This window comes from Etheostoma spectabile, chromosome 17 (genome assembly GCF_008692095.1).
Source record: "Etheostoma spectabile isolate EspeVRDwgs_2016 chromosome 17, UIUC_Espe_1.0, whole genome shotgun sequence".
Taxonomy (NCBI): domain Eukaryota; kingdom Metazoa; phylum Chordata; class Actinopteri; order Perciformes; family Percidae; genus Etheostoma; species Etheostoma spectabile.
Genome location: NC_045749.1, coordinates 1130574 through 1142332, shown reverse-complemented (window position 1 = coordinate 1142332; position 11759 = coordinate 1130574). Strand labels below are relative to the sequence as shown.

The 11759-nt window shown below is 41.7% G+C and overlaps 1 protein-coding gene across 1 annotated transcript in view; it reads left to right on the top strand.

Moving 5' to 3' along the window:
* Positions 1-11759, top strand: part of atrnl1a (attractin-like 1a) — a 287103-nt gene that overhangs the window by 133108 nt on the left and 142236 nt on the right. The window contains 1 exon segment of the mRNA XM_032542162.1: positions 4022-4074. Coding sequence (XP_032398053.1) covers positions 4022-4074 — 53 coding nt within the window.

The following is an 11759-nucleotide window of genomic DNA, read 5'->3' as shown; positions in this document are numbered from 1 at the left end:
GGAAAAGTTTGATTTTCCAGCTCACTCCGTTAGCGGTGAAGGAGTTGGCTAAGGCTAATTAGTATTACCGCCCGACCTTATGTCCAGCCTTGTCAACTAAAAATGACGTTCCCATACAACAACCGCAATCTTAATTCAGTTTGAGGGAAACACCCTGTGATTACATTTGTCTTTGACGATCGGAGTGGATGGATGGGTCAATCAACAGGACTTTCACCAAGGAGACCCATGTTCGTGTCCCGTGTGAAACCCAAAGTCAACGTCGACTTGACAACTTATCATACTTAACCTATGTAATGCACTTAACCTAAATTACATAACAACTGTGCTTATTTAAACCCAAACCATCTTTCTTTAAACCAAACCAGGTGATTTGTTTCAATTCACAACCCGATTTTAACCCAGAATTGGTCACCCCCCCCAAGTCATGATTGTTTAATCATGGTGGTTAAACCTACACGAGTAAATGGATTATCAGCAGAGTCCGCTAGCTCCCACCCGGCTGAGATCTTTTCAGACAACACTGAATCCTTCTCAGCTTTCTTCATCAGTGTTGAACCCAGTGTCCAACCTCCTCTGTGGGGGACGGAGCCAATTTCTGTGAAATATTTGGACATATGCATACATTTAAAAGAGTAAAGAAGTCTGATTGATGTATTTTATAGATTATATTTGGCTCTAAAGAGGGCCCAAAGCAATTTATGACATCACATTAATCACAATAAATCCTGTTGTGTTGGAACTGGCTCCGTCCTGGATGCGCTGCGTTGTCGTCGGCTGGAAGCAACTCAGAAGCTTTTAAAGTCCCAGAATCCTCCTGGGACGACGCTGCTCTCTGTCCAAGTCTCCTCTCTGCACCCCAAACTCTTCATTTAAAAAGGCTCTCTCTCCTTCACTTCTTTCTTTTTCTCTGTTTGTTTCTCTTTCCCTCAATCTATCCCCTTTCTTTCTCTCCTTGTTTTATCAATCTCTCCACCTTCCTTCCATCTTACTCGCAATCTATCCTTTTTTATTTCCCCCAATCTAACTTCTTTCTTTCGTTCGTTCTTTCTTTTTTACTCTCAATCTATCTTTTTTCTTTCCTCTAATCCAACTTCTTTCTTTCTTTCTCTTATTTTTACTCAATCTATCCTTTTTTCTTTTCCCTAATCTTTTTCTTTTTTACTCTCAATCTAAACTTTTTTCTTCCCCTAATCTATCTCTTTCTTTCTTTCTTTTTCTTTTTTACTCATAATCTATCCTTTTTTTCTTTCCACTAATCTATCTTTCTTTCTTTCCTCCCTTCTTTTTCTTTCCCTTAATCTATCCTCCTTCCTTCTTCTTTCTTTCCTTCATTCCGCTCTTCTATCCACCTTTCCTTTCTGTAATGCAGATGACAACCAGTAAGTGGTTCTGTATTAATGCCATAAGACGACAGCCACTGAGTGCTGCCGTAGTTAAAAATAAAAAAAATAAAATATGAGCTCACTCAGCTTCCTGTAAAGGTCCGTTCTGTAGTTCAACAGTAATCTCAGTTACTTGGAACATGTTGGTCTAGACGTCAGGAAGTCTCTTAATCCGACCAAAACAAAGTGAGACCCAAAGTATTATCCTGCTTCTTTACTTCTTTAACTAGTTTTATTGTCGTTCTGAGCTCCTGATTCAGGATGGAAGCTCAGTGAGGCCGTCAGGGTTCAGCCTCGTCCTTGGCCGGAGTTTATAGAAAAATGAAATATTCAGCATCCGGCTCTGCTGTGCGACCTGCTGCAGCTCTACGAGCAAATTCACAAACACTCAGGCTGGAACACTCACCTGGCCTCATGTTCACTCATTCCTCTTCTTTCTTCTGTCATTCTTTCATTTCCATGCTCTCTCTTTCGCTCCGAGTCGTCCAGCCCTTCATTCGTTACACTGTGCAATAGTGTGTGGACTCCTGGGGTGCTTTGGATGATTTACTTTCCATATTTAGTAAAACTTGTCAAATATCTGCATATGGGTTTAATAACCAGGGAGTTGTCTTTTTTTCTAAATGGCCACAGTACAGAACATCACTCCAGCTGTTGCAATGTCAATAAACACCCCTTTTGTTTTTCTTATTAAAGTCTTCCAGATGACTGTTTTGTACGTAGACACACACACACACACACACACACACACACACACACACACAGAGTCTTGGCAGTGGAAGTGTAATGACTGGCTTTTGTTTTCTTATGCCATTCCATAATTCTATCAGTTTTTCAGGCACGCATCTCCATCTTGACACTTTAATGGCCTCAGAAGCATGTACATTACTTGATGATACCGCGCAAAAATCGTTAACCCTGATATTACTTTTGTCGGGTGTTAAAATGTACATTATCCTTGAGGGACGTATGTTTCTGCACCTTAAGGCTCTTTAAAGGTGCTCTAAGCGATGTTGGGTGACGTTACTTCTTGTTGACATTCAAAGTCTTGCCCCTCCCTCCTCCTCATCCCGGCCCCTCCCTCTCACTTCCATGCCCCCGCGCAACAACCCCCACCCCCAAATCCTTCTTGTTGGTTATTGGCTAGAACACTGTATGTGCTTCGTGGTGCAGGTGGGCACATTTTGTGATTTGAGACTGCGTTTTTTGACAGTGTGTTCTGGGGACAGGCAGCTAGCAGATAGTGAGGAGATTTTTTTACAATGTGTTCTGGGACAGGCAGCTAGCAGATAGTGAGGAGATGTTTTTTACAATGTGTCTGGGGACAGGCAGCTAGTAGATAGTGAGATGTTTTTTGCCATGTGTTTCTGGGGACAGGCAGCTAGCGATAGTGAGGGGATTTTTTTTTTACAGTGTGTTCAGGGACGCAGCTGCAGATAGTGGGAGATGTTTTAACAGTGGTTTCGAGGGGGACAGGCAGCTAGCAGATAGTGAGATGTTTTTTACAGTGTGTTCAGCTAGCAGATAGTGAGGAGATGTTTTTTTACAGTGTGTTCTGGGGACAGGCGTGAGGAGATGTTTGCTGTATGTGACAAAACATGTAGCCTAAAACATGCGTGACATCGCTCAGAGTACCTTTTGAAACGCATGCTAATCTTATTATGTATTTTGAGAAAGCATTACAATTTCATTACATTTCTACTGGAAAACTATTGTTTTTTTATTGCAGCAGAGCTGACTGGTCATTAGTCTTTCCTCTTCACCTTAAGGTCAAGACTTTCAACTGCTGCCAATTACTGTCCCTCCACAAATGAGTGTCTTTTAAAAAGCTTCAACCTCCCACTGGTCACTGTGAATAGCAGAGAAATGGCTGAAATGTCAAATTAAAATGCTTTGTAGATTCTTGTTTGAGTGACTGGCCGCGTCTAATAAACATTAGTCATTAGTTTTTTCCTTTTGGAAAAATATCCACAAGGACGGTGGGTGATGTACTTAAAACTGAAATGTCACAGTGTTTTGCTCTTGCCTTGTCAAACATATGTCAACTATGTTTCCCATTTAGTTTTCCACTAACAAGCAGTGATAAATGTCAATCTAAAGAGAGGACTAAGCATCTGAATGAAAGAGATGATACAAAACAAACCTTTTTACTTGGATTAAAAATGATACCGCACAAAAATACTGTAATAAAAATCTCTCTCTCTGGTCTTAAAAAGTTGCTAAAAAACCTCAACAACATAGCTTAATATACTACTTAATATAAATATACTACGTCACACTATTGCCCACGTGTGTTTACATATGTGTGTGTGTATATACTGTATATAGTTCTTCAGGAGGGTAGGTGTTCTCCCTCATAATTCTGTGTGTGTGTGTGTGTGTGTGTGTGTGTGTGTGTGTGTGTTGGCTTATGGGGAAAAAAAGGGAGCAGCAAGGACAGGACTGTCAAAGGATATGACCTCACAAAGAGCTGTGGGAAAACAATACCTGCAGCGAGGGCCCACCTGACACTCACACACAACCACGCAAACACTGAAATGTGTCTTTGTAAAAACTAAACCCTTGTTAACGCCTCTGTTCTTTCTCTCTCTCTTCTTGTCTTTCCTTGTCCACCTGTCTTTCCTGTGTCGTTCCAGATGTGACTCAGAGAACCGTTACCTTGGTAACCCTCTCAGAGGAACATGTTATTGTAAGTACCCTGCCGCCGCTACACCAGAGAGAGAGAGAGAGAGAGAGAGAGAGAGAGAGAGACACACACACACACACACACACACACGCAGACAGAAAGCAAAATCCTGTTTCTGTGTACAATGTCCATCTGTGTCCTGTGATTACCATCGGCTGTAAGTACCCAGACAGCTAAATGCTAACCCTGCTAGCCTTCCTGATTTCAAATGGTTTGATGAGTTTACACTTAGTTCCATGGACTTGCTGAACTTCTGAAATCATCTGCCAAACTGTGGTCAACTGCCACAAAAAATTAGCCTTGACCACATAGTTGAGGAGCTACAGTACAGCAAGGTGCAAAATCTGTTGAATTTATAGATATTTTTTAAAAGCACTCAACATACTGTAGTCCACCTTTCTGCTAGGCCTGCACAATTAATCGTTATAAAATCGCAATCTCTTTTTACAATTTTTTGTCATTACGGTGATTCTCATTTAATTTTACAAACCGACTGCATCACAAACACTACTACTTTCTTCCATGAGTTTTAAACATACACTGAATAAACTTACTTTCTGCTGTTGATCCGTACGTTCACTGTGTTCCAAACGCTCATATTTATCTGAAAAAAGGCACAGTTTAGGTGGGTTAGGAGGGTACGCCATCAGCGCAGTGTGTTCAACCTTATTTTGGCAAAGCAATGACTGTTTCCAACATGCTTGAAACTACTCAGTACACAGATGGCCACAGTTGCGTGTGCAAACACAAATAATGCACATGCTAATATTTGTATTTGCTGTCAGATAACGGGGGATTTTAAAAGTCTAATGTGTAACTAGAAAGGTGTATTACAGCTACTTTAGGACGTTGATGACTGTAAATTGACTTAGAGTAAATTGAGAACTGAAAGCCATCATCTGGACAGTTCACCCACTTGATCAGATCAGGCCGTGACAGGGCTACATGTAGCCTCTGACCCACTTCACCGTCTGGATGCAGAATAAAAGTAGCAGGATACTTTACAGATGTTTCCAATCTATGGAGAAGCAAAAGTTATCGCTGAGCAGGAATAGTTGGCAGCACTGGAGGTGTTGGCATCCCAGTGGGGAGTCCCGCTGTGAGGATTGTTGTGTAATGTTGGAAGGAGAGAGCATGCAAACCATATTCTCCCGTGTTAACAGTTACACCCCAGCTTTCACCCTAATGCTTCTTGTCGCGTTAAAAACAATTTCTCACAACCTTTGAGAGAGGCTTTTGAGATTGGCAGTTAATTCTTGACTTTGGAAAAACTTTGCATCACCACGGAAAGCTCGCTTTTGTCAGGAAAACGTGAACATTGTTGTTTTAAACGTACAAGCGATAGCGGAGAGGGCTATCATTACTGTCACTTATTCAGGTCCACCACGAGAGAGGGGAGAGGGATACAAAGAGAGAGCAAGTTTTTTCTTTTTCTGTCCAGATGCTCACAGGGATCACATTTGACTCAGCTCATTTGCAACAAATTGCTGGTTTTTCTTTTTAAAGGGCAGACAGAGGAGGAATGCTGTCGTCAAAACAGATGTTTTGTGGCACACAAGCACATGCTGCCTCACTCTGCTGCGCTCTCTCTCTCTCTCTCTCTCTCTCTCTCTCTCTCTCACTCTCTCACACATATAAATGCATACACACACTCAGTCTAAGAATTACCATCATCAGTTATAATATTATAACACAGTAGAATGAAGTTCAAGTCCTGTCAATGTCAATAGCCCTCTAGCTTGAGTGGGGCTATCATTGTTTCAATGACGGAGGCTCAAAAGGATACAGCAATCAAAGGAGTCGTGCCGCAGTTTGCACTGGTCACCTCAAATATGCCTTTGATCACAAAAACAACTTTTGTTTTATTGTATAGTTCATGGATTGTATGGTCTGCTGGATTCAGGACGGAGGTTTGAAGGCACTAGATGGCACTAATGCAGTGCCCTGGCCCAGTATTGTGAAGGGCTGTAGCTGATGCCAATGCATACAGTCAGACACAGAATTACACAATGGTAGATTTGAATGGCTCCTAAAGTGTGTAGGTGTACGGCTCCTTGATATCTCTATGGCTGCAGCTGGAGTGGTTTGTGTTTTCAGATGCATTTGGCCATGTTACTGTATGTTCTGTCATTAATGGCACATTATCTCTTCTGTTGTCTATGAAACGGGTTATGTTTTGTTTGAATAAGAGAAAGCACACATGGTATACACATGAATACACACCTGGGGCGGAGCTAGATGTTGTAAACATTCAGCCAAGAGATTACTTTCCCATTTACGGCAGCTATTTGCACTAGTTTTTCAAGCCATTTGATAGTAGAGTTACTAAAAATCTGTAAATCATTTAGGGAAAAACAAAGAAAACGGCATGGGATTATCATCGCAAAAGAGGAGACTTGTTGCTACCCTCTTTTCATTTAGATATCTGGAGAGGTCAGAGGTCAACAAAGCGCTTTGAAAGAGGCCAAGCAAGTTTCCCCCTCAACAACATGTAACGTAACTTTGGAGCTTTATTTAGACCCCTTCCCAATAAGCCATGGCTGGGAATTGTCCCGACTTGATCATAGCTTTTTGTCACCGCTTCCCTCTGTCCACTTTACAGGCGAGGCGCAACTCATCTCGAATAAGCTTATTTCTTCACTTTTAAAGGTCCCGAGCCAAACAGACGGTTAACTACTATACACACAGTGACACAGGTCGAGCCTACTAACCTGCAGTGTCTGTCGAAGGACGTGGCTACATGTATTCAACCTGATCTTCAGTAACATTTCTCTGCTGCCGGAGAGTACATCCGGCTGGGTTTATTCCATCCATGTGGTAGCAACTGACTGCTTGTCAGCATTAGAAAGCAGCCACCGTGACACAAAAGACTTACAGGGAACCCAGGAGACCAGGAACAGAGGTTAAGCACTTGCTTCAAACTCCTTTACTGTGGATAGAAGGCCATTATGTCAATCAAACAAGCACTCAAGGTTGAACAGCTGAATATCAGAAGTCCAGCCCCCTTGACATCTGCTCTGAAGCGCACATGTTTAGCAGTCTACTCGCCTCTCTCTCTGTCCCTCTGCCTCTCTTTTGTCTTACCCATTTGTATAGCGGTGCTATTTCAAAGTCAATTGTAAGCACACTTGTTGAACATGAGTTATTGTAGTAGTCGGAGACTGTAGTATATGTCTGTGCTCTGTCTCACTATGGCAGCAGTGTGTTTGGATTCAAGCCTCCGTCTAACATGAGTGTGGGGGCATGCTATAGATAAAAGCGCTGTCGGATACAACAGTGATTCTACCAAAACAAATTTCTGCAAAACCTACAAGATTTTTTTGTCAAACTATCAAGTACTGTCAAGCCCTCATACCTAATAAAGTAGGCTGTTGTCTTTCTCTCTCCAACTGGACGAGGCAGATGCCCGCGCACTTACTCTGGTTCTGTCTGAGGTTTCCCGCTGTTAAAAGGAAGTTTTTTTTTGTCGCCGCTGTCGCACTAAATGCATGTTCTTGGGGGGAATTGTATCTTTATAATGTCCTGAGGTAACTTCTATTTTGATTTAGTGGCAGTGGTGGACTAAAGGTTAGAGAAGCAAGCTTGTGACCGGGATGATAAAAAAAAATCTGGATGGGGAATGGTGAGGAGCGTTTGCCCTTCCCTCATCACCACCACTGAGGTGCCCTTGAGCAAGGCTCTTAACCCCAATCCGCTCCAGTGCAGCTGGTCAGTGGCAGATCAGACTGTGGTTGTTCTGAGTTAATGGATCCAGGTGTGAATGTGAGACTGTGTGAATGTGATCAGGGTCTTCTGCAAAAGAGAGGCTTCCTCTTAGTGAACCTTCCCGACTAAATAAAGGTAAAAAAAAAAATTATGAAGCGAATAATGAAAGATAAGTTTAAGATGTGTTTAAGGAAATGTCACTTTTGTGGTTAAAAAAAGTCATAATTGACTGATGCAAACTGTAGCCGACAATGCCAAATTAGCCCAACCATCAAAATAGTTGTAAGTCTGCAGAAGGGTATAGATAACTACCAGGAAGGTTTAGCTTGTTTTGGTGTGTTTGGTGGCAAACCTTTTCTTGACCTTTTGATTCTATTTCCTAAAATCTCGCTTCTTCCTCCTTTGCTACTGAGAGAGGACAGTCTTTTTTCAAAAGGTTGAAACTCTTTTAAAGGGCAATTTTACAATGTTCACTATTTTCTATGGTGACCAACTACTTTTATTACTAAAAAAATATTGTAGTGTGAAACAACTCATCAAATACATTTTTGCTCTCTGGAGAGAGGCTTTATTTTGGGCGGATGTGATTGAGCTCTGTAATGGGGCTTCATGTATACATTGTTGAAAGGAATAAACTACACTCGTCATGTTTCTTGCAATGAAAGAAAATGTGTGAACTCAAATGCATCAAAATGTTGAGTTTACTTGAAGGATAGACCCTTGACAAGTAGCATCTTATTTTCGAAGGGGTCCTATAAACACACATACACCAAACATTCACTGCAAATACACAGATACAGACAGCTTGGTTACCATCTCAATAATGAAAAATAATACATTAATTAAGAATAAAGAGCAATTGAAGCAGTTTATATTCAGCACAAACAGAAGATTGTAATAATAAGTATACATTTTTAAACTTTTTTTTTAAGATGACAAAATAAAGATGTCCTGATGCAGGGTTAAGTGGTAATAGACATGGCTTCTTCGGGGGTTGTTTGATAATAATAGAAGATAAAAAAATGTCAGCTTTATGATGACATGAACTACATCAGACAACTGCAGCCATTATAAAATACTGCAGTTGAACAGAAACTTCATGTTCATGTCAATGAGATGCTTTCATCCGACTGTTACATGTGAGTGTCCCGCTACTGGTGGTTGTGTTGCTCATCTGACTCAGTGATTGAGTGCAGAGAGCGATGCTTTGGTTCAGTTAACACTGTCACGTTGACCCACCACTCAATTGATGAAAAGCAACTTTGCTATTTAATGAGTTTGCCCCCAGTAGGGCTAGCGTGGATGAGCCGGCACCACCAGGACAATGCTTTAATGAACCACTGTCATGGTCCATCTCAGTCAGCTACAAGGGACGTCTAATTAGGGACAGCCACCAAGTGTCCCACCACGTCCACTGGATAGACCAGCTAACACCAGTCGCTCCATAGCCGGTGCCGCTCGCTGCCCTCAGGCCTGCTGGGAAAGCTTAGTCAGGCCAAACAACAGTGGATCCAATATTTACTGACAGCCTCACAATCCCAATTAAAACGACAATTAGTGATGGACAGCACGGAATAGGACTGAATGATGATGTAATGTCCAAAATCTGAATGGAGAGAGATGAAAAATTTCAACTAGATAGGATTTAGATTTCCTCTTATAGCTAACATGATATCAAAGACACATGAAATGTCAGCTTGTGAATGTTGGGGCCAATTCAGACCTCAGAGTAGTTGTAATAGCAAAGATCATCAATCGACAAACGTTCCTGGCCTAAGGCCCGTCATTAGACCAAGATCTGGCATCAGTCCACAATGCCTCAATATTTGCTGACAGGCAGTCACTCTGGACCCCCATCCAACGTGGGATTAATTGGTCCTATCAGGCCAAAACCCTTTTTAGCAATCCAATAGTTACCCTTTGACAGATTACTAAGAATGCTGGCAGATTTTAGATGAGTCTGAGTAAGTTTCTTTAAGGGTTTAATATGTATTAATACAGTATGTAACACTTTGGGAGGGCACACACCAGATAGAAGAAATGTACACATTGGCTGTGTCTCAATTCAATACTACTGTATACTCACATTAAACAGATTTACAGTAGCAGAAAATACAACCGCTACTGCGATTTAATAAGGGAGACTGACAACCAAAATATTTCCAAAGCTTGAGTAGTTGTATTTGATTAGTTGTATTGGCGATATAGATAGGAGGAGGAATATAATATTGTGGGGATATAATATCTGTATTTATATTTTTTGTTCAACATTTTCACATTTTCCTTGCATGTATTTTATAGAACTATCCATTCCCTGCCAATGTATTGTCATTAAGGGGTTCGTACGATATCCTACAAAAAGCAATGCACCAACCATTTGCATGGTTTCCCCCAACATTACGGCTACCTGCAACCGTTCACAAGACAGTTAAGTATAGGCCTCAAAAGGTGCCTGTAAACCGGGTACCGGTCATGATGTTAGGCCACACTGTGGTTACGTTGTGAATGCGTTTGACCTGATGAAGACCCCACTGCGATCAGAACATTTTCCATTTAAATAGATCTGTAGATTGGAATATTGAGTGTGCAGGTGTTTCCCTCTGTGCCGTTTTATCAGACACCCTTTGCACCCAATGTGCGTGTAACTAAGCTCCTTCTATTACACCATCCCCAGCCCCTTTAAAAAAATGCGTTAATTTCATGTCTATCCTGGCATTTTGCGTGCTTAGAATCAGTAAATAGTCCCCAGTTGCTGATTGTTGTGACTAGCCATCCCAAATATCGTTGTGCTGTTGAGGAACAGTGAGTTTCTAATAAATCGGAGTCACCTAACCTCATGCATACATTACCTTCAGGTTACCTTGAACTCCGTTTAGGCCTGACGGGGAGTCTCTGTTGTCCTTGTGTTTACTCCCCCGGCTCTAACCTGCTCTCTCAGCGAGGGAGGCTGTGACGTCTGGCCTGCACTCTGCCTGGCAGTGTTGCAAATGGGAAATAATGAGTTGTTAACAAGCATTAAATGAAACCTCAGCAAGACATTCTGACAAACTGACATTGTAGGTAAGTTCACATATTTAATTTTTTTCCTTTTATTTTTAGGATTTCTATTCGAAGCAGACTGCTGGAATATCAGATTGCGTTCCGGGTGAGGGCTTTCTCTTCTGCCTTCTCACTCCCCATCCTCAGTGTTTTGTTTCATATAGGCTGAATCAGCTTACATATTATGGTAATAAGATCACCCATCTGTGAACCTGAGAAATTGGCATGGACTAGCTCTATTTTCAGTTCTTCTGGGGATGGCTCACAACTTGATACGATTCATCCAGAGTTGGAGTTGCACGCGTGTAATTGAGTTTGCCTAAGTGAAAACTGCTGTCAGATTTCTCTGATGGGATTCGTAATTAGACAAGATGAACTTTTAAACCTGGCTGGTGCTCGGGTTCCTAACAGCCTTGAAATCAAACATATTGGTGGAGCTGTTTGTGCTGTACTCATTTGCATGTGTTTGGTTAACTACACAGGCCCCTGTAAACCCCCACAAACACATGCACAAGCAGGTAGATGTGTTCAACCACCCAAAACATGCATGCACCCGTGCAGATGAGTACATACTGGGTGCATTGAGAAGAACACATGTACATACATAAGTATGCACACACACACACACACACACACAACACGTATACAAAGTATAAAAACCCCAAATACTCTGAAGTTGTACTGACGACCCTTATGGGATAAACAACTGAGTAGCAGCAGTGCACGTCTGCCTGGGAGGGAGGGAGGAAGAGGGATGTTTGGGAAAAAATATTGTCTTTGATCTGATGATATCTGCCGTTCGGGCTAACTTGCCATGAAGGCTGAACAAAACAAGAGTGTTTGTCAAACATAATTTGCTTTCGTCTTGGTGACGCCCCGGGATTGTAAAAGCTGAAAGGAAGGTGATAATAACTTAACATCTCTCTCTCTCTCTCTCTCTCTCT